The 27,095-nt window shown below is 40.1% G+C and overlaps 1 protein-coding gene across 2 annotated transcripts; it reads right to left on the reverse strand.

Annotated features, from left to right (window-relative positions):
• Positions 1-9,348: 9,348 nt before the first annotated feature.
• On the reverse strand, positions 9,349-26,939 carry DUSP11 (dual specificity phosphatase 11). 2 transcript variants are annotated; one of them, XM_053200773.1, is made up of 9 exons: positions 26,692-26,939; positions 24,941-25,016; positions 21,913-22,044; positions 17,921-18,044; positions 14,028-14,088; positions 11,480-11,526; positions 11,129-11,204; positions 10,715-10,897; positions 9,349-9,821 (listed from the first exon to the last, which is right to left on the reverse strand). In XM_053200773.1, exons 1-9 carry the CDS (start codon positions 26,790-26,792, stop codon positions 9,626-9,628), a joined length of 996 nt encoding a protein of 331 aa, XP_053056748.1. In that variant the 5' UTR covers positions 26,793-26,939; the 3' UTR covers positions 9,349-9,625. The 2 variants fall into 2 exon arrangements, with proteins under 2 accessions (XP_053056748.1, XP_014919517.1); XM_015064031.3 differs by having other exon boundaries at positions 10,715-10,900; positions 26,692-26,938.
• Positions 26,940-27,095: the final 156 nt, after the last annotated feature.

The raw sequence follows: 27,095 nt of genomic DNA on the forward strand, positions 1-27,095 counted from the left end.
CAGGCTCCAGGCTTTGAGGTAGAGAGGCTCCAGGCAGAGAGCTCGTGGTGGAGCTCAAACCAACCCTGAGATCATGACCTGAGCTGAAGTTAGACTTAACCAACTGAGCCACCCAACTGCCCTCTAAAAGATATTCTGACAAAAGACTGGTATCCAGAGTACATAAAGAACACCTACAACTCAGTAAGAGAAAACAACCTAATTAAGAATGGGTGACAAATTTGAACACTTTATAAAGGATCTGTGATTCAGGCCAATAAACACATGAAAAGATGCTCAACATCATTAGTCATCAGAGTAATGCAAATTTAAAACATAATGAGCTACTACTACACACCCACACAACTAAAATTTAGAAGACTGATAGTATGAGTGTTGTCAAACATAATTGGTATCCTCATATATTGCTGATCTGAATTTTATAAAATAGTATAACCACTTTAGAAAAGAGTGTGGTAGTTTCTTTAAAAATTAAATGTATATTTACTTTGCATTTCATTCCTTTGCATTTTCCAGGAGAAAGGAAAACACGTACCTAACAAAGTTTAATACGTGAATGTTCATAGCAACTTTACTCTTTTTTTTTTTAATGTTTATTTTTAAGAGAGAAAGAGTGCAAGCGGGGGAGGGGCAAAGAGAGGGAGACACAGAATCTGAAGTAGGCTCCAGGCTCTGTGCTGACAGTACAGAGCCAGATGTGGGACTCAAACCCACAAACCATGAGATCATGACCTGAGCCGAAGTTGGATGCTTAACAGACTGTGCCACCCAGGTGATCTGCAACTTTACTCTTAATAGCAAAAAACTGGAAACAGCCCAATGCCCAAGAACAGATCAGTGGACAAACTGGTAAATTCAAACAATGAAATAGTAACAAAAAGGAATAAATTACTGATACTTGCAACAATATTTGCAACATGGATGAATCTAAAAACCTCTGAAAAAAAAAAAGCAAGAAACTAGAACGTAATATATTACTGAATGATCCCTTTTCTACAAAACTGTAGGAATTGCAAACTTATTCTAGACTGACTGGAAAGCAAAATAGTGGTTGTTGGGAATGGAGGAGTGGGAGACCTGGATGGACTGGAAAGGACGCCAAGGGAATCTTTGCTGTGAAGCCTGTCGATGTTCTGTTTCTTCATGTAGTGGTAGTTATAAGGGGAGTATGACTTTGTCAAAATGCATCAAACTATGCACTTAGAAAATACATTTTATGGACAATAAATTATGCATTATGCCTCAATAAAGTTGATTAAAAATAGACATTTATAGAAAAGTTGCTCCGTTTATAGCAGCTTATTTATAACCACCTAAAGCTGGAAACAACTCAAATGTTCATCAAGTGAATGGATAAACAAATCATATATCCATACAATGGATTACAACTTGGCAATAAAAGGGAACCAACTTGTGCCATAATAACATGGATGGATCTCAAAATAATCATGCTGAATAAAAAAAGTCAGACATAAAAATAGTACATACTGTATGATTCCACTTACATAAAACTACAGTGATAGAAAGCAGATCAGTGGTTGCTTGGATAGGGGGCCTTTCCATCAAAGGAAAAAGGAAATTACAAAGCAGCACAAAGAAACTTTGGGGTAATAGATATGTTCTATATTAATTGTGGAAAGGGTTTCATGATTATATACATATCAAAAGTATCAAATTGTACACTTTAAATACTAAGTGCTCGTAGGGATGTGAGCAACTGGAACTCCTATACCCTGCTGATGGGATGTAAAATAGTACAGCCATTTTGAAAAAAATTGGCAGTTTCTTCTAAAATTAAACACACGCTGACCTCATAGCAGCAGTCTCCCTCCAAGGGAAATAAATGCAGATGTTCACACAAAAACCTCTATACAAATGTTTATAGCAACTTTGTTCAAAAGTCAAAAACTGGAAGTCTATCAACTGGTAGATGGATAAACAAACTGTGGTATATCCATACAATAAAAAACTAACTCAGCAACAAAAAGGGAATCAACTATCAGTCCCCCTCTATGACATGGATGGATCTCAAAGGCGTCATGCTATTTGAAAAAAATCACATCCAAAAGGCTACATGCTGTTTGATTTCACTTACATGACATTCTAAAAAAAAGGCAAAAAATACAGAGACAAAACAAATCAGCAGTTGTCAGGGCCTGGGGTTGGTGGGAGAAGTTAATTACAAAATGATATGAGGGAAGTTTTGGGCGTGATGGCAAGGTTCTCAACTGTGGTAGTAGTTATAAAACAGTATATTTGTAGAAACTCATAGAACTGTACATGAAAAAAGGATGAATTTTACTGTTAAGTCATCTCAGAGATAAAGATGATCCCTTTACTACAGTTGCAGGGGAAGAGATCACTATGTATCATGAAATTAGTTCAAAAGATCTAATTTGGTGTTGGTTAAATGAGAACTTTCACAAGATTATCCACCTTGTTCTCCTCTGCAGTATATAAATATGCATATCTGTATATCTTGTATAAATAGGTATATCTGTTTCCATCTGATAAATGATTCTAATCTTGGAAGTTTTATGTGAATAAATGGGTTTTGAAGACACCAAGACTTCAAAAACTATTCCCAAGGCATGTGAAAATTACCTCCAAAATGAATGCCTACCTATAAGTCGGTAGACTATCCTTGCTAAATTGTTAACTTGAATATAATTGACATTTCTATATTCCTAAAGATAGGATCTCAATGTCACATCAGTGGAAGAGCTCTGGTACTTCCCATTCTCATATGTATGGTTGAACAATGGTTAAAAACTGTGACTGCCACGGAGCCTGGGTGGCTCAGTGGGTTAAGCATCCAACTTCGGCTCAGGTCATGACCTCACAGTTTGTGGGTTCGAGTCCTGCATCAGGCTCTGTGCTGACAGCTCAGAGCCTAGAGCTTCCTCCTCTGCTCCTCCCCCACTTGCACGCTCTCTCTCTCAAAAATGAATGTTAAAAAAAAATTAAAAACTACAGAAACTGTGACTGCCAAATTTATTAACAAATGCTTGAGTATCTTACCTAGGTCCTCTGGAAAGCAAAACCTGAGGCAAGCATTAAAGTGCTGATGTTTTATGTGGGGTATGTGCGAACAGACTGTTAGGAAAAAAGGGAAGTGAAGCAAGGAAAGAGGCAAAGCAATGTGAGGTAATGGACTGCCTTATAGGCAGGCTTCACGGTGAGCCAGGAAGACACACAGATTGTTGGCATATGTGTTCACTCCATGGGCTAGACTTCTCTGGAAGGCTTGAAAGGAAAACTTTTCCTGACGGTAGTCCACAGAGGAGAGAAAGGAGGGGGAAATTTGCTTGCCAGGCTCCCTCCTGCCCTCTATGTTCCATTAATTAAGGCTCCCCACAGTGGGAGCTGACTCCTCCACTCTTCTGATCATCCCTTCAGTGGCAGCTCAGAAAGCCAGATCCTGTGGCCTGCAGTATAGCATCTCCTGCAACTCTAAAGTGGATAAATGACATAAGAGAGAGGGCTGGTGTAGAGGCTGTAAGGGCCATGCAGGCCCAGTGTAACTTGGGCTCTTGTAGCTTAGGGAATGCAATAAGGTTTGCTGGCAAGGCAAAAAAGGAGAGTGTGGGCCAGGAGGGAGATGTCGCCTTCTTCTTCTTTTTTTTTTTTTTTTTAAGTTTATTTATTTTGGGAGAGAGAAAGCACACAAGCAGGAGAGGGGCAGACAGAGGGAGAGGATCCCAAGCAGTCTCTGCACCGACAGCACAGAGCTGACAGGGAGCTTAACGTCATGAACCATGAGATCACGACCTCAGCTGAAATCAGGAGTCAGACACTTAACAACTGAGCCATGCAAGTGCCCCCAGATGGCACCTTCATGAAGGAAGAGGGGATTGAGGGAATCTGAGACTGCTTGGAACCTGTGTGTCATGTAACAAGAGATATAAATGAAATGAATGCTAAATAGTGATACAAGATATCTTGTAGGAAAAGGAATGATTCAATAGTGGGTAGAGTTGGGAGAGAAGACTTTACTGAGATGGGCTTCAAGAAAGGGAATGATTTGCTAATAGACGCTGCAAAGCCATTACAGGCAAGGGAACAACCTGGAAGACAAAGACATGGTACCCATAAATGTTCAACAGAATGTACTCAGGAAATTGCCTGCACACTGAAGAATGGAGTAGAATATAGCAGAGTTGTGTGTGTTTTTTTTTTTTTAGTGTTTATTTTTGAGAGACAGAGAGACAAAGCACCAGTGGGGGAGGGGCAGAGAGAAAGGGAGACAGAATCTGAAGCAGGCTCCAAGCTCTGAGTGGTCAGCACAGAGCCCGATGCGCGGCTCGAACTCACAAACTGTGAGATCATGACCTGAGCCGGACTCAGATGCTTAACCGATTGAGTCACCCAGATGCCCCTAGCAGAGGTTTTAAAATCAGCTCGGAGTCAGATCACAGAAGGCCTTGACAGGGAGTTGGACGTGGACTCCAAAGGCCACGACCATCCAAAATTTCCAAGAGGGGAATAACACAATGAGCTTGTTTTCAGGACATAATTCTGGGGGCAGTTGTTAGAACTACGTTAGAAAGGTGGTTCAGACAGGTTCCTAGATGGGGTCTCCCTCCACATCAAGAGTGCTTGTGGCTGACATTACAGGGCCAAATCATGACTTAGGACGCTGAATGGCCCATGCCCCTGGGACATAATGCATAAAAATCAAGCTTACCAGACTGAGGATTAACCCCAAACCCAGTTTTATTGGCAACAGAGGCTCATTATACTGGCTGGACTGAACTCCTATCTGTATCTATACTTCCTACCCAAAATAAAAGTAAAGAAATTTTTACTGATTAAAAACTCACAAGAGAATGGGAGAGATACCAAATGGTAGATGAGAGAGAGAGAGCAATAAAATTATTGTCAAATGGAGAAAAATAAAATGCGTGTGGCAAGGGGAAAGTAAACAAAAAGCAAATTGACATTATTACAACTCCACCATGAGACAACCAGAGCTGCCATCAGTTTTGAGGGCTTCAATCTTTTTTTTTTTTTTTTTTTTTTTTAAGTAGGATGCATGTCCAGCACAGACCCCAACAGGGGTCGTGAACTCATGATCCTGAGATCAAGACCTGAGCTGAAATCAAGGGTCAGATGCTCAACCAACTGAGCCACCCAGGTGTGTTAGGGCCTCAATCTTAAGTACAAAAAGATGGGCAAAGGTCACCAAATATTTCAATAACACCTCTAATATGAGAGACAGGCATCAACAGACAGACAAACAAAAAGAAAACAGGTGATTCAGGAAACAGAAGGAACCTAAAAATAATTGATAACTTTGGAGAGAGAGAAAATACGTTCATTTAAAAAAAAAAAAAAGTGCTTGGAAAAAAAGGCATTCAGAACATAATATATAGAAGGTAGAAAATAAAGCTGAAGAAATTCTCCTGATTAAAAAAAAAAGCCAAAAAGTTAAAAATGGAAAATAAGAGGAAAAGAATAATTAATTTGGAGGTACATTAAAAAAACATCCAATGTTCAACTAATAGAAGTTCCTGAAGTAGAAAGGATAAAACTGAAAGAAAATTTCCCAGGACTGATACATACAACTTGCCAGGCTGAAAGGGCTCACTAAGTATATAGTGTTGCAAATTTTAAAATACCCACATTTTTAGACATATGAAATTTCAGGACATTTGAGGTAAAGATCCTAAAGCTTTCACAGAGAAAAATTACAAGTCACAAATGAAAGTTCAGGAATCAGAGCACAGGGTTTCAAGAGCAACAACAAAATGTGGGAAACAATGAATAAATGCATTTAAAAGTGCCTACATACAAGTCTATAGCCTAGCAAATTATCAACGGGGTTGAAGAATAAAATAAAACCCATTTCAGACATGCAAAAGTCTTGAAAAATTTACATCCCATTAACTCTCCCTGGGAAGCTATAGAGGGATATATTCCCCCAAGCAGGGAAGTGCACCATGAAAGTCTCAGCTATGGGACCCAGGAAATAAAAGAGGGGTATAAGAAATGACCAGAGTGACAGTGAAAAGGAATCCCAGGACAACAGCTATGCTCCAGACATAGAGAACTATCAAGCTTCCCATCATGGGCTGAGTTGTGCCATCCCCCCATTCCCAACAAATTCAAATGTTGAAGTCACCCTAAACTTCAGGACCTCAGAATGTGATTTGGAGGGTCTTTATTATTATTTTTAATGTTTATTTATTCTGAGAGAGACAGAGTATAGCAGGGGAGGGGCAGAAAGAGAGGGAGAGAGAGAATCCCAAGCAGACTCCACACTGTTAGTGCAGAGCCCAACACGGGGCTCGAACTCATGAACCAAGAAATCATGACCTGACTGAAATCAAGAGTCAGATGCTTAACTGACTGAGCCACCCAGGTGCCCCGGGAGATAGGGTCTTTAAAGAGGCAATACGTCAGGGCACCTAGGTGACTCAGTTGGTTCAGTGTCTGACTTCAGCTCGGGTAACAATCTCACAGTTTGTAGGTTCGAGCCCCACATTGGGCTCGCTGCTGTCAGCCTGTCAGCACAGAACCCACTTATGATCATGTGTCTCCCTCTCTCTGTTCCTCCCCTACTTGCGCTCTGCCCAAAATAAATAAATATTTAAAAATAAATAAAGAGGTAATACGTTTAAATGAGGTGGTAAGCATGGGCACTAATGCAATACCACTGGTGTACTTATAAGAAGAGGGAATCTGGACAGTCACAGATGGAGGACCATACCAGGACAAAGGGAGAAGACTGCTGTCTGTAAACACAGAAGAGACCAACCTTGCTGGCACCTTGAGCTCAGAGGTCTGGCCCCTTGAGCCGTGAGAAAATAAATTCCTGTTGTTGAAGCCGCCCAGTCTGGTACTTTGTTAAGGCAGCCTGAGCACACGAATATAGCATCCAACCTGGAAAAGACCAAGAGGGCTCCAGGAAAGATTTCAAACAAAAAAGGATCTGCATCTATCCTATCTGTATGAGAACGTTACAGTGGTGTTGGGATTTGGGGGATGAACCAGTAAGAGGTGCAGGGAAAAGAAGCAAACAAACAAGGCAAAATGAGGACAGAATCCCGGCATGCTGTGGCTCAGAGGTGAACAACAGTTGCCTAGTAAACATGAACCTGGAATACTGACTGAACCATAAATTGGGAAATATACTGAAGGGATGAGGGAATAGAAGTGTGCATGTGGGTAAGTGATGTGCACGAACTAAATCCTCATCTTCTACAGCAGGAGGGTAACAGGTAGCATCACAAATGGAAAAATCAACAAGTGGCTAAATAAGCATAGTATTTAAACATGGAGGCAAATACTAGAAGATAATGCAAAACTACTCAGTGTTTGGGGAGTGATAGCCGGGGGTAGGGCAGACAGGAACTATCCTTTTCCAGGGTAATCTCAGTAGAACTATTTGAATTTTTTTTTTTTAATTTTTAAATTTATTTATTTTGAGAGAGAGAGGGCACAAGATGGGGAGGAACATAGTGGGAAGGAGAAAAAGAATCCCAAACAGGCCCTGTGCTGTCAGCGTAGAGCCTGATGTAGGGCTCAAACTCACGAACCATCTCCAACTCACGAACCGCGAGATCATGACCTGAGCCAAAGTCGAGAGTTGGATGCTTAACTGACTGAGCCATCCAGGTACGCCAGAACTATTTGAATTTTAAACTACTCATACATTTTTTTAAAATAAAAATGAAAACTCTAAAAGCTTAAAAGGCCCCTGAAGACCTCTGAAAAAAAAGGGAGTCGCTGGTCCCTTTTGCCAGAGGTCTTAACGATGGTGTGGTGCGAGTGGAAGCCACAACTCTAGTGTGGTGCAGAATGAGACGTGAGATAGCAAACGGAGACTAATTTTTTTTTTTTAACAAACCATGTTGACAACTGAAAGGGAAGGGGACAGAGGGCATGATAGGGTCACATGTTTCGAAGGTAGCAGTACTTATAATGATGGCACTTGTGCTGGCAATGTCCTCCTTAGAAACTGCTTGCCAAGGAAAACTATCAGCGAAGCTGGATTCCCATACCTGCCCCTGCTTGTTCTTTCACGCCTCACCAGTTGTCTTGCTCCAATTTCTGTCCAAGTGAGCCTTCATGATGTATCCTGGGGAACAATTGTGCAAGAGCAACCTTTTAGCAAGAAGAACTACATGTGTCAGGCACAGGAACCTGTCATGAGCCATCACTTAGATGAAGGGTAGCAGCCTGACTAAGCTAATTAGACATGGACCAGGGCACTGGTTGAACTAGAAGAGCACTTCCTGAGAGTCAGGTTCCACATGTTGGTATGTAAAAGAGCATAAAGAAAATACCTATCACATGCAGCACGAGACATTCTAGGATACAAATCTTCAAAGTCAGAGGCTTTAAAAAAATGAAGCCAGGTCACCCAGGTATTCACCAAGTATCTACGGAGGCTTGGATGTCATGTTAGTGAGGCCCTTTCTTGAGCAAACTAAGGTCTCTGGCTTCTTTGCAACTCAGAATATTTAACACCTCCCAAGTGATCCATCTGCATGTTCCAGAGGTATACCAGCGGAAAAGAACTTAGAAGTCAAGATCAAGGCACCACTGTGCTGTGAGGCAAGTGGAAAAAGATCCCAGTAGGTTTATGTTCAACAGAGAAGCAATAACACAAGGAGCCATGCTTGTCATCTACAAGTTTTCCTATATCTCAGGCTTTAAATGTTGTATCCTCTTCTGTTCATTAAAGAACTTTTATGGTCTATAAAAGTTTTCCAGTTTACCAAATAGTTCTACTCAGTAGATAACAATTACCCTGTCAGGCAAATTCCCCAGCATTCTGGTTTCTCCATCAGTTTCTCGCCCAACTGATAGTCAATTCCTAAAAGTTTACCCATTCCTGTGTTAGATGGCATATCTGACAATTCAGTGAAAGAAGTTGGTCAAATCCTACAACAGGCTTCCAAAGAAAGAAATGTCTAATCACAAAAATACAATTACTAATTTCAAGTAGTGATTAGGTTCTAAGGAGATGGTTGGACTCTTAGATAGATTGTAACAGAAATCTTGAACGGTTAGGAGGAAAAAAAGATACCCTTAATGATTGGGTCATTAATAGAATATGAGAAGAACACTAAAAATTTCTGCACATACACTCCTATCACAAAATTGGTCAGAAGGAAATCATGGATAAAGACAGCATTTTAAGTTTTACTTAATTATTTCGAGAATGAGAGCGTGAGAGGCGGGGGGGGGGTCCCAGGCAGGCTCCACACTGTCAGCACAGAGCCCAACGCACAGCTTGATCTCACAAACCGTGAGATCATGACCTGAGCTGAAATCAAGAGTCAGACATTTAAATGAACCACCCAGGCACCCCAAGAAAACAGAATTTTTGAAAAATAATTCACGAGGGAAATTCTTTATTACTTTATCAGTTCTAAAATATCATCTTCTTTAAAAAAATTTAAGACTGAATGACAGATTATTTCCTTTACTGTTGTAAATACTGCAAATTTCTCATCAAAGAGGTAAGTATCAATGTAATTTTTCCTTAAGTTTGAACACATGAGGGAGGAATGAAGCAGATTATAAACCTCATTTGATCTGATCTTATAAAAAGTCACTCCAGCTGTCTTCAGTCTTGCTCTATCCACAGAGAGATTTGCAGGATAGGTTTGTGTCATTCGGTCCATCCACAATAGGCTGGATAGGATAGTCCGTAGTAAGTGCCAGGATACCACCTTTTATTCTGGGCTACTTGACTGGCATTTGGCATTACATTCCAAGAGTACCTCAATTGTGAATAGTCCTCTCCAGGGGGCCCAGGAGGAGGGATATGGCCTCTCTGGGAAACATTTTGATTCTGTGAAAATTTTCTTAAACAAACAAACAAAAAAGCAATTAATTATTATTAGTTTAATAAAATATATAAGCTTTATAAAATAATACATAGATATTCTGGCTCTACTGTTTTCTACCTGTATAACCTTAGCAGATAAGTTGCTTAATCTTTGGATTTCTTAGTTCTTTATAAAATGGAGCCAATACCTTCCATATTCATGGGTTGTTTTCAAGGTAAATTAAGACAACATAATTAAATTACCTACCACAACACCTTGGCACATGGTAGGTTTCCAGGAGCCATTCCACTTTTCCCTACACAGATAAATGCCCACACTTTTCTAATCAAATACTTTCTCCCCAAGTCTGGCAGAGTTGACATGAGACAGAATAAGGTATTTATTTTTAAAAACAGGAAGCTGCTTTCACTTTAAATACATATGTAAATTAGTTATAAAGTATAGAATTCTAATTATGGGACATGTAACAAATTTGGAAAATTAAGATTGAAGTTTAATTGTTTCAAAAGCAAGATCAGTAAATATATCATACTGGAGTTTCACTACTTTCTCTATAATCTGTATTTACTCTTAAATAACACCCTTCCTTATGCTGTAAACTTTACCACTATTAATGCAGCCTAAGAATGCAAGATCCTGTTTGGTAATCACATCAAATTGTTGGCTTAAACTAAGTTTAGAATCAATGAAATTTTCTAAGGCATTTTTCAACTGCCTCTGAAAAGTCACATATTCCCCCATCTTGTACTTGATTTTTCAGCTCTAAATGCAAAATATGGAGCAAATGATACCTCCTGGTTGACACTGATCATCCAGAAAACGTCAATTCCTCACCATTGCTATGTGTTTGCACTAAATTATGATATAAATTTCTATTTCAATTCCAGAAAAGTAGACAGAACAGATACCTTACTGACTGCTGCAGATCTTGAGTCTGGCTGTGGAAATGCCAAGAAGGTACTGGATAGCCTTGGGTCTGATGTAGGTTATACCTCTGTCCTTGGTTAACAGACTTAATAGTGGTGTGGACTGGTTCCATCATATGTGTTGCGGCTTCAAAACCACTTGATCTGGATACACTGGAATCCCAACTCCTCAAAGAGAACATTTCCACACGGTATTACTGGCTTCCAAATTTAGTAGCCAATTTAATAACTACATTTTGGTCCATGAAAATAACAATGCCATCCTCCCCCACTTCTCTCCTTGTTTAGATTCCCCAAGCAAGTAAGTAAGCCTCAGGGAGAGTGGATATGTACAGCTGAAATAATCTACAAACATATCTCCCTAACCACAAACCTCACATAAAAAATGCAATGTACCTTCTGATGGGGCCCTTCTGAAGGTCTTCAATATAGTTTTGTCTTTCCAAGCAATGTCCACGGCACCTATTGAATACTGAGGAGTGGATGAACTGTTAGAAATAACTGTACAAAAAGCAAGTCTTTTACAGAGAAAGTAGATCAAAGCTGAAATCCACTGACGAATTATTCAAGCTGTTATACATCACTATTTCCAGATACATCCCTTTATAAACTTTTGGCAAAAGACTGTATTATGTCACAGCAAATGAATTACAAACATTTCTTTTTTCCAAAATTTGAGAAATACATCCACATTTCCACCTTCAACTTTTATAAAAAGGGAAAAATAGTGACAACACTCATACTTACATTCAATTGCATCATCTGGCCTCATGCCTTCTACATCAATCAAATATCTAACAAAACAACATAACTGAGTCATTTATATGTAAGAAGAAAGAAATCAAGTTTATTCAAAAGAGGTCCAATTTCATTTACAAATACAGATATAAAAACCCTAAGAAAGTATCAGCACATCTAATTCAATAATTATTCAAGAATGATATACTATGACCACAAAAAGACTTCATTCCAAGGATGCAAGGATGACCCAACTTTAGAAAATCTATTAATGTAATTAACAATTTAGTTAGTAAGTGAAAGAAGAAAATACAGGAACAAATTGGTACTTGTTAAAAAGGCATCTGATAAAATACAATAGTCCTTTTTGATCAAAATGTTTTATATACTAGAAACAGAAGACTTAATGTGACAGAGTATTTATTAGGAACCAACAAATAGGAAAAAACAAATTGGGAAAAATATTAACATCGTATCTAAACAATGCTATCTAACCAACTGTAAAGGGCCAGAAGCTTAGGAGTCACCACCACTGTCAGCCATTTCTTCCTCACCCTCATCTTCAACCCACAAATCCTAAAGATGATACTACCTGAGTATCTCTAGAATATGTTCACATCTTTCTACCAAAATGACCACCACACCCTCGTCCAAGTTACCATCATGCCCTGATTTCTACAAAAGCCTAACCTATCTTCTTGTTTCCACCTGCAGTGTAATCTCTACTCAGCAAAATAATCACTTGAAAATCCAAATTTGATTATATTCTCCACACCCTTAACAAAAAAAAGTTCAATGGTTTTCGATTACTCTGAAGATCAAGTCTAAAACCTTAAACACAGACCTGCGTGATCTAGTTCCTCCCCACACTCCATTTTAAACCTTTTTTTAAGTAATCTCTACATCCAATATGGGGCTTGAACTCACAAACCCAAGATCGAGTTGTATGCCCTTCTGACTGAACCAGCCAGATGCCCCTACAGCTCTATTTTAAACTTAAAAAAAAAAAAAAAAAAAAAAAAAGTAACCTCGGGGTGCCGACGTGGCTCAGACACATAAGCATCCAAATTTCAGCTCAGGGTCACGAGATCAAGCCCCACGTTGAGCACCCCAGAGTGTGGAGACTGCTTAAGATTCTCTCTCTGTGTCTCTCTGCCCCCACCCCCTGCTTGCACACTCTAAAATTAAAAAAAAAAAAAAAAAAAAAAAGTGAAAGTAATCTCTCTACACCCAACGTAAGCCTCAAGTTCATGACTCCAAGATCAAGAGTCACATGCGCCTCTGAATGAGCCAGCCAGGTGCCCCTCCAGCTCAAACTCATGACCCCGAGATCAAGAGTCACTTGCTCTACCGACTTAGCCAGCCAGGTGCTCCCCGTTACCTTTTTTTTTTAAACTTCAGCTCCATTTTAACACCATACTTCCCATGGCCCAGCCTCTCTGGCTTGTTCCTCCAACACAGCATACGCTTTCCTATTATCGGTCCTTGCTGTTCCTTATGCCCAGAATTCTCTCCCCATAGTCCCTAATAGGTTAATACCTCATCATCCTTCAGATATCAGCAACAACATCCCCACAGAAACTTTCTGTAATCTCCGTGCTAAAGTCAAATCCTCCCTATTAATATGCCCTCCATGAACCATGTCCCTCTCCTTCTTGGCATTTGTCAGAGTTGTAATTCCACATGCATTTGTGTGATTCTTGCATGTCTATTCTCTCTGTAGACTTGTTAGAGTTCCCGAAGGCCAAGTCAAGTCTCTCAAGTCTTACTGCCAGCGTCTAGCACAGTGCTTACACATAACAGATGCTCAGTAAGTGTTTTCTGAATGAACAAATAGAAGTCAGTCCAGTGCAGCAGTCCTCAAAAAGCATAAAAGCATCAACTTCTGATTCAGAAATTCCATTCTAAAATTATCTCAAAAAATAGCATATACATTCAAATTTGTTCGTATAGGAATGTTCAATAATTCAATGTTTTAAATATCAAGAATTTCTGACTTTTATGTTCATCAGTAAGCAAAGCAATACAGCCTTTAAAAAAGAATGAGGGGCACCTGGGTGGCTCAGTCAGTTAAACCTCCGACTTTGGCTCAGGGCATGATCTCGTGGTTCATGGGTTCCAGCCCAGTATCGGGCTCTGTGCTGACAGCTCGGAGCTTGGAGCCTGCTTTGGATTCTGTGTCTCCCTCTTTCTCTCTCTCCCCCTCCCACACTTGTGCTCTGTCTCTCTCTCAAAAATAGACATTTTTTAAAAAATTTTAAGAATGAGGTTCCCAAATACTTTCACAAGGAAGACGTCCACCATGTTATATTATAAAACAGGATGTCTAAATATTATACCGTTAAATTACACATATATGCTTATTATCTGTCTGCATTTTTAAAGGCTGAAAAAATACGTATTCACTTATTACTGGTGGTAATCTTTGGGTGGGGAGCAAGACTTCTTTCTATTTCATACATTTCAAAGCTGACTGCATTTTTTGCAACTGACTTGCACCTACTGTTGTACATGAAGCAACCTAAACACAGTCTGTCTCTTGGGGTTGGCAACTCACCTGCAGATGAGATAGCCAGTCCTGTTTAAACCATGAGTACAATGAACACCAATAAGTTTGTCTACGAAACAAGGAATACAGAGTTAAATAGGTGATGTAGATACACTAAAAACAAGTTCTCCAATTTTCTTTAGAGTACCGTTTATTAGTTACCATAGCACTACCACTACCCTGAAAAGGAATAGCTGATGAGGAGTGAGTTATTTTAGGAACACACTAATAAAGAATCATCTAACATAAAGTCAAAATTCATGGTCTGGGAAATTTTGCTTCACCCCTCTTACATGCAGTCGTGTAAACTGGAGACGGCCTGGTCAGGTAAAATGGCACCCAGACGAACCCAGCTGGCTTAATCTAGAATGCCTATCAGTAACTGATTAAATATAGAAAACGGGAGTGAAAAAGAAAACAGGCCACAAGAAAAATGAAATTTGTTTCGGAGTGAAATGAATGGAATGCTTTACTTTCGATGCTGAATATTAAAAAGAATAGTTTTGGTGGGACTCATGAGTTCCCAAAGCGCTTCCATTCCTCTGTCATTTGCTGCTCCACACATGCCACAGTCTATGTGCCCGTGAAGCCCCCGGTTGAGCAGCACTGTCGGTATTTTACAATGAAAAAAGCAAGAACGGGGGTGCCTAGGTGGTTCAATCGGTTAAGCCACTGACTTTGGCTCAGGTCATGACCTCATGGTTCATGGGGATCCTGCGTGGGGATCTGTGCTGACAGCTCGGAGCTGCTTCCAATTGGAGCCTGCTTCCACTTCTGTGTCTCCCTCTCTCTCTCTGCCCCTCCCCTGCTTGTGCCCTGTCTGTCTGTCTGTCTCTCTCTCTCTCAAAACTAAACATTAGAAAAATTAAAAAAGAAAAAGTGAGAACTGGAGACGTAAGGCCAAGCTGCACAGCAGGCAGACAGAACAAAGACTAGGATCAAGTCAAAGATTTTTCCAACTGTGCCACAGTATTTCTTAGTCCATCATTTAAAAAATTATATAAGGGGGCGCCTGGGTGGCTCAGTCGGTTGGGCGGCCGACTTCGGCTCAGGTCATGATCTCGCGGTCCGTGAGTTCAAGCCCCGCGTCGGGCTCTGTGCTGACAGCTCAGAGCCTGGAGCCTGTTTCAGATTCTGTGTCTCCCTCTCTCTGACCCTCCCCCGTTCATGCTCTGTCTCTCTCTGTCTCAAAAATAAATAAACGTTAAAAAAAAATTCTTAAAAATTATATAAGAAGTTAAATAAAAAACAATCATGTTTAGTTATCTCGGCAAAATTTATGTCTGTGACTAGGAAGTGTCTGGTAGGAAAGCACATGGCCTCCCCTGCCTGGGTGACCACCTCCCTACCTCTAAATCTCATCTATTTCAAGTGATTCTCCATATGGAAGATGTGAACTTAAAATACAAACTCGCAGGGTTGCTCCCTTGCTGAAAAACCTCCATTTAGCACAGAATAAAGCCCAAACTTTTAACACAGCATTTAGAACTCTTCATAAACAGTACCATCAACCTGGCTCTCCAACTGAACTGTAAGTCCACAAGGATTTGAACTAGGACTTACAAGGACCTACGTGACCCACCTCTTCTTGCCCCTGCCAACCTACCAGATCCCATTTTCTACTGCTCTGCCCTCACACCTTCCGCATTCCAGCTACACTGGCCTCCTTCCCATTCCTCAAACATGCTGGGCACAGTCATGCCTCAGGGACTTTTGCACCTACTATTCCCTCTGCTTTGGAATACTCTGTCTCCCCCACCCCCCAAATATCCAATGGCTCCTCACTCCTTTTAAGGCTTTACTCAAATGACATCTTAATAGAGAGGCTTCCCCTGATCACCCAACACATTCCCTCACTTCTGTGTCCTGTTTTTTCCCAAAGCACTTCTCACCATCTGACATTTCAGAGTTACTTATTTATCCCTCTCCCCCACTAGAATGTAAAGTATAAAAGAGCAGGAGCTTTCTTCTGTTCCTGCTTCCCAAAACAGTGCCTTCAACTTCGAAGGTGTCCTCTAAATACCTGTTGAAAATGAACATATGAATTCTACACCCTTTCACACGACCCTCTAGTCACACCAGAGGCTGCCGCTCCCCGGCACAAGTTCAAGCCCTGTGCCTTTTGCACTTGTTCCCCAAACCTGGGCTGTCCTTTCCTCATTCTGGCAAAGTCCTCTTCCCCACAGCCCAACTCAAATGCTCCTGTCTCCTCGGTCAGGCCTTCCTCAACCTCTCCTCCATATTCCTGTTGCACTTAATTCTTTTGTTATAATTAATCCATTGTCTTAATTACCACATGTTTATCTTCCTAGGGAAGTTTCTAATGAACAGAGAATGCTATCACCTCTGTATCCCATGCCCTACCAACAAACCTCAGTGTTTACTGACTCCATTTATTTTCTGAGTCTCTACCAGTTCTAGGGAGTGGACAGTGTAGTGTCCTCCTCTTCTTCAGGGAGCCTGGAATCTGTGGGAGGGGACGCTTAGAACAGAGGTAGACAAAATGGATCATAAACAAGGTCCCAAGACTGCTAGAGCAGAGAGCACAGTGAAGTCAGCACCATACAGGCAGAAGACCAACATGGTGTAACACGTGAACAAACAAGATTTACAAACGTGTTCACGTGTACTCATACGGATCTTCTAACCCTCGCAGAACAGATGGAATACTATATACAGTTCCACACAAAGGAGCCCTGAAGCAGCGAGTAGGCTGGCCGATGCACCCTAACATCTTACACAGTCATGTTTCTGACACAAGTTAATATAAATCAGATTATTTACCTCCTCCATAAATGACGTGGCTGTCAGAAGCAAGGCCAAGCCCGTGAAGTTTTAAAGTTAAAGTACAGGGAAGATCTGGGAACAAGGCTTAAGATATTTAAGTGCTAATGCCTGCATTAGGCAACCACGTTATAGTGTGAAAAATTATCTTAAATTCTTGTCTCTTTCTACCTGTCATCTCCCAGCCCCTATCTTCTCACCTGCATCTCTATTCTTTCTCCCCTACTTCCTGTTTGTGTGTGTATGTGTACATATGTGGAATATTTACTGTCATATTTATGTAATAAAGCATACACTCCTCAAGCTAAATTTAGAAAGAGAACAAAATGAACACTTTTTCCTGCAGGTCGGTGGCTTTTCAAAGACAAAAGATTCCTCAGTCTTAAAATATGGCAAATACCACATTCTTTCTGGTGGCCAGGTGCCGGAAATAGTTAAGTGGATCCTTAAAATTAAGACACTAACAGCTTAATAAGATCTATTTTCAACAGAGTAAGGTAGATCTTAAAGCAGAAATAAGAAACACCAGCCTTTTAAAGTTCTTCCTGTCTGAATAAGAGGTGGTAGTGTCCTTCCTCAGTTGTACCCAAAGTGGAAAAACAGCAGAAACATCTTAAATACGCATGAGGAGGATGCCACTGCACTGATGCACTTTGCTTTGCTTTGCTTCTAGGGGTCTGTCTCATTCCAAGCCTTTTCCTTTTGTTGTCTCTTTTATAGACCCTAAGACGTTGAGATTTTTTTCCCCTTGTTTTCAGTGGAAGGTCACACAAGCCACACTCCCATACGCTTTGACGCAATACATCAGTTCTTAACCTTTCCCCCGTAACTCTCACCTCTGAACCAATAAATAAAAGAATGTGTTTATTTTATTATGTATTTCCCATTCAAAAGTTTTAGAGATGAGTGAGCTAGTTCACATTTCTCATTAAAACCACTTTTCAAACTAAATTGTTTGTGACCATACAAGGAAAAACTCACTCTATTAGCACCATCTGACATTTCTACCTTAACATTATCAAACACAACAGGCCTAATGTTAAAACTAAAAATTCCAACCCCATTCAAAATGCATACCAATGTTCAAGTAAGAGGGAAAAAAACAACAACAAACTCACCATTGTCTTTATTTTCTTTCAAAAACTCATTAACAGCACATTTGAATTTAAAAATAGTGTCATCATCAGGCACCTGATGCCCAGTTGTATAAATTTTTAAGTAAGGAATAGTTTCTGGTAAGTCCTATAAGGCAAAACCATGAAAATGCATATTATTTCATTTGTAAGTAAAGAATTAAAAATTAGAGAAGCCAGAATATAAGCTAAGAGGTTACAATAAACATAGTTTGTCAGTAATTCTGATAAAAAAGACATTTTTTCCCAAGCTGCTTCAACCAGGAAGCATCATCTGATTTTTAGTAAATCTACAGAATGAGGGGGAAAAAAATGAAATCTACAGAATGGGTAGTCAATAGGATACAAAACTGAAAGCCAAGTCCATTTAAATGAATGCATAAAAACTAAAAATTATATGAATAGTTCTACTTAATATTTTATATTTTGAGAGTCATAAAGCCGCTGTGATTTAAGTAGAATGGAACAGAGTCAGAAAAACTTGGATTTGAACTGTGAGACTGAGCAAATTTCAGGCACTGTTGAGAGCTGGTATTCTCAGGGGCAGGAGAAATCAGACACCAATAAAAGAAGAGGTTAAGGGGCGCCTGGGTGGCTCAGTCGGTTGAGCCTCCGACTTCAGCTCAGGTCACGATCTCACGGTACGTGAGTTCGAGCCCTGCGTCGGGCTCTGGGCTGATGGCTCAGAGCCTGGGGCCTGCTTCCGATTCTGTGTCTCCCTCTCTCTCTGCCCCTCACCCGTTCATGCTCTGTCTCTCTCTGTCTCAAAAATAATAAACGTTAAAAAAAAAAATTAAAAAAAAAAAAGAAGAGGTTAAGTGAAAATCCTATGGTTCTGAATTTAAATGGAAAGTACCAACATGAATCTATGATTTATTTATATTAAAAACAAACACATATTTCCTAGCTCTGATCACAGAAAAAGCCTACAAACAACTGATGTCATATTCAGGAGCCATACTCAGAAGCTCCAACTGGGCAAAGATAGGGCCTCAATTTGTGCCTCAAGGAGAATAACTTCACTGAAGTCCAAAATGATACAAAAAGTAAATAAATAAAACTCATTGGTCACCATCAGAGGATATTAGTGGATCAACTCATTATTTTGACACCTGTTAAATAAAAGGAAAGAAGCACATGCCTCTACAACTAGGCAACCAAACAGATGATGAGGGAAGTTTCTCTCGATAGAAATATGCCCAGCTAATAAATGAACAAGGGACAGAATTCACTATTTTTGAAGCCCCAAATGAATTAATGGATGTGGGTATCAGTCATCAGTGACTGTAATACCACAGAAAGAGATAATCACTTACAGGTCTCCACAGAAGAACACATCATAACCTATGAAACTGTCTCGCAAAAAAAAAAAAAAAAAAAAAATTAAGTCTAATCTGGTCAAGCCTCTGGGTCCAACTACCAATTTACAGGAAATAAAAGACTGAAGAATATGTTAACACATGGGGAGGAAATCATCAAATCTAGATAGAACAAACTGGTTTCTACAAAAATTAAAACTCAAGGGGGGAGAAAAAAAGTATGTGAGAGAGACATGGAAGGAGAACTTACAGATTAAATAAGACTTCAGAGACCTAATAATCAAAGGCAAAGGGTGAATCTTATTTGGATTTAATCAAACTTTTTTTTCTTTTTTTATGTTTATTTATTTTTGAGAGAGACAGAGTGTAAGCAGGGGAAGGGCAGAGAGAGAGATAGGGAGACACAGAATCCAAAGCAGGCTCCAGGCTCTGAGCTGTCAGCACAGAGCCAGATGCAAGGCTTGAACTTACAAACCATGAGATCATGACCTGAGCCGAAGTCAGACGCTTAGCCGACTGAGCCCCCCAGGCGCCCCTTAATTCAAACTCTTAAAAAACATTTTTTATGACATTTAGAAGAACTGAAAATTTGAGCACTGACTGGATATTTGATGTTAAATAATGACAGTAAGGAATAAAAGTCGTATATTTTAAATATATATACAAAAAATGTACAGGTGAAATTACATGCTATATAATACATGGGATCTGCTTCAAAATTATATGGAATGGGGTGAAACCAGAAGGTGTACAGATGAAACCCGACAGCATCAATTAATAGAGATTAAAGCTGGATGAGTTCATGGGTGTACAATGAATGCCCACAGTATTATGCCTACTTCTGTGTATGTTTAAAAGTTGTGGTAATTATTTAAAAAATGACACTGGAGGGGTGCCTGGGTGGCTCAGTTGGTTAAGCGTCCGACTTCAGCTCAGATCATGATCTCACAGTTCTTGAGTTCAAGCCCCACATCAGGCTCTGTGCTGACAGCTCAGAGCCTGGAGCCTGCCTCAGATTCTGTGTCTCCCTCTCTCTTTGCCCCTCCCCTGCTCATGCTGTCTCTGTCTCTGTCTCTCTCTCTCTCAAAAATAAGTAATAAAACATTAAAACCAAGAAACAAACATGCAAAAAACGACACTGGAAAAGTTTGGTGGTCTTAAAGGTTTCTAAACATAGAACTACCATATGATCCAATAACTGCACTCCTACCTAGACATGTAAAGGAGGTGAAAGCAGGAATCTGAACAACTATTGGTACATCAATGTTCACAGCAGTATTATTCACAATAGCCAAAAGGTGGAAACAACTCAAGTGTGCATCAACATGTGAAGAGATAAACAAAATATGGAATATTACTCAGCCGTGACAAGGAATGACATTTTGTTACATGTATGAAACTTGAAAACATTATGTTTAGTGAAGTAGGTGAGACACAAAAGGACAAATATTGTATGATTCCACTCCAGAGAGTAGCATACAGGTTACCTCCGCAGGAAGAGGAAATGACATTATTGTTTAATGAGTGCAGTTTTTGTTTAGGATGATGAAAAAGTTTTGGTTATAGGCAGTGATGATGGTGACACAATGTTGTGAATGTATTTAATGCCACAGAATTGGACACTTATGAATGGTTAAAATGATATTTACGTACAACTGGCCACACACACACACAAAAACAGGAATAACTGAATTTAAGTGTCAATTCTTCCTTTTTTGAGCCTCAGATTCATCATCTGTAAGATAAGCAGTTGTGATCATCTATCCTCTGAGCTTAGTGCAGAGCAAGCACTCAGGAGATACCAGTACTACTGTACTTCATCAGCAAAGGACTGTTGTGAAGATTAACTATGATAAGGTATGTAAAAGTACTTTTTAAATGGCAAACTGTTTTACAAATCTATTTTCTAAATTTTTTAATTTATTTTGAGAGAGAGAGAAAGAGCATGAGCAGGGGAGGAGGGCCAGAGAGACAGAGACAGAGAATCCCAAGCAGGCTCCGCACTGCCAGCAAAGAGCCCGATGCGGGACTCGAACTCACAAAACGTGAGATCATGAACTGAGCTAAAACCAAGAGTCAGACGCTTAACCAACTGAGCCACCCAGGCCCCCTACAAGTATTAATAAACGTTTAGTGTCACTGTCGTCCAAGGCCATGAAATTAGTCAGAAGGATAATTCCCTCACACTGATATGTCACATGGGCCAACAGATTATATGGGGTTCTGTTTTTTATCAGAGATATTAGGAAAAGGAAAGCATAAAACTTAGAGCTAATAGTGGTCTTTTACCATGATGTTTACATGCTCAGTCAACTGCTTAAAATAAGTGCTAAAGACACAGTGGATATTTACTTTTCTTTTAGGCTGCTACTATTCTTACTAAAAATTTATTTCATTTTCAAAATATGGAACATGGAAGCTTATAGAATTTCTTAAGTACACACAGAGCCAACATTACAGTTCAATTCATGTCTTTAATCTCATTTTGAGACACCAATTAGAAGTATGTACTTAAGGAAACCGTTAACTTCCTTTTTTGAACTGTTACCCGTGAAAATAAGCCAGGATTCACCTTAGTGTAAGATGATAACTACTGAATTACTAAGAATTATTATCGTATTGGAAAGTCGGTCCTTTTCAGTTAAAGGTTCCATTTACCTCTGGTTTATAATAGCGATGAGTGTATGTTAAGTCAATAATCAGTCCAAGTTCTTCATTCTGTTTTTGGAGTTTGTTAAAAAGATCCAAGGGGGAAAAACGTTCTTCTGGAGCAAGGTGCTTTTCAAAACTCTGTTAGAGAGAATGAAAGAAAAAGCAAACATGTGCTTAAAATCCTTTTCCATTTATTCAAGCCCTGTGATGCTAACACACAATGAAATTCAAAGAAAAGTTTCCACTCTGCTGGAATTTATAAGCTAGATTAGAATCTTTTCTTCCAGAGATGAGGCGGGAGAAAGTAAGCTCATTTCTATGTATTTATTTCTGTGTTTACTTGTCTCATGTTGATCTCCTAACCAGACTGCAACTGCCAGAAGGCAGAGACTGCATCAATTCTGTCCATCAAATCTTCAGCTCCACCTGGCGCATCTACAACTACTTCTAAATACTTCCTGAATACTTCTCTATATGAAGGGTGGCTTCTATTGCTAAATATTCTTTTACATATTTGGCTTATTTACCTACTCTGCTCATTGATCTGTTTGGTTATTCAAATGTCAGCCACACACTTTTTTTAAATTAATAGACTAGTTTTTAGAGCAGTTTTAGCTTCAGAGCAAAACTGAGCAGAAAGTAGAGTTTCTTCTTATACCCTCTCTCCTTTACCCCACACAACTTTCCCCACCATCGACATTCCATACCTGTAAGGTCCATGTGTTACAATCGATGAACCAACATGGACATGTCGTTTTCAAGGTCCACAGTTTACATTACAAATCACTTTGTGTTGTACAGTCTACTGGTTTTGACCAAAGAATAACGACATGTGTTTATACTTACAGTATCACACAGAATAGTTTCCCTGCCCTAAAAATTGCCTGTGCTCAACACTTTTAACACAGCTTCCTATCTGACAGGGCTCCATGATCCCCTTCTCCCAGTATTCTTCTTTTTCAGAATTTTCCTGGTTATTTAGGTTTATTTTTATCTATGAGTTTTAGAATCAATCTATTTGAGATGATGTTAAATTTATAATAAGTTAACTTAGGAAGATTTGACAGTTTGATGATATTAAGTCTTCCATGTAAAACTGTAAAAGTGTTGAAGAGTATATTAATTACAATGAGGCATACAATCTCTCCAGTAAGCTTCTTGCAGACTTGGAGCTGATGAATCAAATATCCTCTCCAGTCATGTGAACAACAACTAACTTTAGGAAGCCTTCCTGTCTGTTACCATTTCCCCCTCCTTTGAATTCCTAGGTATTTCTGGCTATGGCATTCATGTGACACTTGACATACTCTATTTCGTATTCCGGTATGCATAAGAAGTGACTGTCAAGTGACTGCTTTTCTTTGGGTGACTTCCATAAAACACACAGGAACTCAATGTCACGTTTTGCTTCCTAACTCTACAGCATGAAAAGGAACTGCACTGGGGGTGGGGGGTGGGGGGGGTGGTTATGCAGCTCTGTAATCCCCTGTACAGTGCCTAAACAATCCCAACGCTGAGCCAGATAACCTGAGTATACAGAGCTAGGAGGAGGCTTTTTGTCATGACATCATACAGGAAAGATCTATGGCTGTGTGGAGGAAGGGAAACGGAAGAGTCTTCCTGTTGTCTACCTTGCTGGTGTACTTTCAGGCAAGGGGCTACGCAGGGGCCCTTGTGGAAGCTCGGGAATCCACTTTTAGAGACCACTGGGTAAGGAGTTGAGGAATCAGGACAACTGCACAGAGAAAAGGAGGAATATAGGAGATAATTCGCAGCAGCTCCAAATGGGGGCTGCGAATGTCCATTCAATAAATATTTGTTAACGTTTACTATATGCCAAACATTATGCTTGGTGCTGATGGATGTGAATAAGAGCCATAAGATTATCTTTATGAGAAGACTAGTTTTTAAGTCCAGAGATGCAGAAGAACTGACACAGTAGATGAAAAAGGAACCCTGACCTATGAGTCACAAATTAAACAAAATCTCAACACATTCAAAGCGGCTTTTCCAGATACCAATCCATGCTATGCCGGGCAGTTTCATGAGTCTCTTCTTACTTTTTTTATATTGGTCAAATGCTTTCCTCACCTATTCCTTCCTGAGTTCTAACAAAGACACAGTTTTCAGAGTTTCCATGCTGAAATCGCGACCTTGCTAATCAAGGGCTTTTTATTTTTTAGTTATGATGGTGGGAGTGAAGTAGTCTACCATTTAGTAAATGGGGGTCACAGATGCTAGAAATCTTGCCAAATTCAGAACAGTCCTACAAATGTGTCTCACACCTGAATGACTTGAATGTCCTATTCAACACCTCATATAGGTGAAAAACTGCGCATAGTTATCTAAGCCTTAGAACCTAACTCCATTTCACAAATAAACACAAGAGGTTTTCTGCAGAGTTTTAAAGTACATTGAATTTTCCAAGATAGTAATTACGTTTCAATCACGTAAAAATTGTACTTTGTTTTATTTGAAAATCTACTAAGAGCTGTTCACTATCATGGAAATTTCTGACAGGCAGTAAAACCCACCTAGATCGGTCTGCATTTGCAGTGTTTGTATTCATGCTGCAAGTAACCAACTACTTTTTTATTTCTAATATAGTCATGCCCAAACATTTACATATTGAAATTAATTACATATTACTTTATTGTAAGTTACTTTATCTTATTTAGTGTTTACATTATAATTAGAGCATAGGTTGACTTTTTTTCTTTAAAATTAAGTAGCAAAGTAGTATTTAACTATAACTATTTCAGGATACTAAAGGGGATACACAACGTACTTGTTATTAAAAAGGGAAAATGGAGGGGTGCCTGGCTGCTCACTCGGAAGAGCAAGCGACTCTTGACCACAGAGTCATGCATTTGGCCCCTGCACTGGGTAGATTACTAAAAAAATAAAAATAAAAAATAATGAATAAAAACTTTAAAAAAAAAAAAGGGAAGATGGAGCATGTCAGGGTTGAGAACCAGCATTCTATATCATGAATTCAGATTTGTGAAAGAATACTGAATTAACTTTTGCTTACCTTTTTCAAAGGAACTTTGAAAGCAATGAAACGAGTCCCAGGCATCCGTTGTCCAACTGGAAGATAGTCTTTCCACCTATTAATACATTTTTTGTTAGCCGAATTTTATGTTAGCCTGTACTCCAGCATAGAATGATGGCTCCTTGTAAATGGACACCATAGCCCACACAGATGTTCCCCTCTTCTCCCTGCTTTGAATTTTGCTGTTCCATGTACTCAACCCCACCTAGTAACAACTTATACTTTTCTAGACACAGGCAACAGAACAGTGCACAGGTCTCAACAAATAAGGAACATCGAAAACCAGACTTGTCCAGTATTTTCGTATCCCCGAAAAAACCTAGCCCAGTCCTGAATACTCCGGTGTCATTACTGTATACCTGTTGATTAAAAGTTTAAATTCAATTCTTTGACTTGACAGTTTATTTTCAGTCCTTACACAACTGGTGCCATCAAATGCAGTCAGTAGGGAACTTCAAGTTCACATTTTAAAAGAAAACCTGATAGAAAAGGGACTGTGAACTTCACTTAATAATGTTAGGAGTCACAGTGAAGTCATATTTGAGCTGACTTCTGTAGGATGAGCTAGTTAACTAAGGTGAATTCAGTATAGCTGAAGCATAGAAAGTGAGGACAAAAGTGGCACAAGATGGGGCTGGAAAAGCAAGGGAAGAGTCTAGTCTATGCAGACTCTTAAAGACCATGGTAAAGAGTTTCTTTTTATTCTTAAAACCATGTTTTTGATTGATGTTTACGGGCAATAGTCCAACTAGTCTATTAAAAAGACTTCCTGTGGGGTGCCTGGGTGGCTCAGTTGGTTGAGCATCCAACTTCGGCTCAGGTCATGATCTCAGGGCTCACGAGTTCGAGCCCCACGTCGGGCGCTGTGTTGACAGCTCAGAGCCTGGAGTCTGCTTCAGATTCTGTGTCCCTCTCTCTCTCTGCCCTTCCCTCGCTCATGCTCTGTCTCTCTCTCAAGAATAAATTTTAAAAAACATTAAAATTTAAAAAAATAAAAAATAAATAACAAGACTTCTTGTGTGAAGAATGGATTGGAAAGAGACAAGAGTTAGATATATGTACACTACTTAGGACCTAACTGCAATAGATCAGGCAAGTTCTGTATTAGGATGCTGACAGAGTAAAGATATTCAGGAGATAAAATGAAGGGGACTTGATGTAGGAGATGGGAGGAAAGGAAGATTTCAAGGAATAAAAGAGTTCAATGCACACATGAGCAAAGTCTTAAAATTAATCATTTGCACAGAAGAAGCTATCTCAAATGAAACGTGTTAGGAAGCAAACCTATGCCCTCTGTGATTGCTGGAAACAATATAAATCAATTTTTTCGGAGGAAAGTTCGGATGTACTGGTGGTTCTTTTTCCACTCAAACTTGGTCCTCACTACTCACGTTTGCTGTGTCAAAACAACACAGCTCGAGGAACTGAGGGAGACTCCAATTTGGTAATTAAGGGGTGTCCCCGACACTGGCAGTCAGTCCCATCTTAAAAAGCCATTCCTGTGCATTTTAACAGAGAAGCAATGGCCAGGGCCTCACTTTTAACGGAATGGGGAGAAATCAGAACCCAGCTGCTGTGGGCGGAGCAGCGTGAGGATCCATGCCTCCCAGCTTGGGTGGACGGGCCAAGCGCGTCGCGGGGACAGATACAGGTAAGAGACCACAAGACATGGAGCCCAGGCCGCCCAGCGCCCAAGTGGAGGGCCACGCCCAGGGGCCAGGGCAGATTACCTTTCCGGGACGTGGTTTCCGCCCCTCTTCTTAGTGGAGCGACGTCCAGAGTACGCGCGTCCTTGGCCCCAGCCGCCGCGGGCATGATGCCACTGGCTCATGTAGGCCCCAAGATGCCTCCCACCCAACAGCAAGAGAGTCAAAGCCGCCAGTCCAGCGCCTACGGTGCCAGAACAAGATCCCGGAGCGGAAGCGCCTAGGCAGCAACCCACGCAGTTCCCAGGCCCCTTGCAACTGCGCACGCGCCACCGACAGTCGTGATGACGTCAACACGCTGGCTGACGGAGAAGTTTGATTAGTAAACAGGAGTCAGAGAGCGACAGTGCCCTCCTAAGCTGGGGGTCGGTAGCGCAGGTTCGATGAGCATGTAGGTACACCAGAATTCAAATAGTACAGGACATGGA

The sequence above is a fragment of the Acinonyx jubatus genome, chromosome A3 (assembly GCF_027475565.1).
Source record: "Acinonyx jubatus isolate Ajub_Pintada_27869175 chromosome A3, VMU_Ajub_asm_v1.0, whole genome shotgun sequence".
Classification (NCBI taxonomy): domain Eukaryota; kingdom Metazoa; phylum Chordata; class Mammalia; order Carnivora; family Felidae; genus Acinonyx; species Acinonyx jubatus.

Coding starts and splice junctions, on each gene's coding strand:
- DUSP11 (XM_015064031.3), bottom strand. CDS start 26,792: ATGAGCCAGTGGCATCATGCCCGCGGCGGCTGGGGCCAAGGACGCGCG. Junction 22,045..24,940: donor TCAAAGTTCCTTTGAAAAAG/GTAAGCAAAAGT, acceptor TCTCTCTAACAG/AGTTTTGAAAAGCACCTTGC. Junction 11,527..14,027: donor ACTGGCTATCTCATCTGCAG/GTGAGTTGCCAA, acceptor TTGTTTTGTTAG/ATATTTGATTGATGTAGAAG.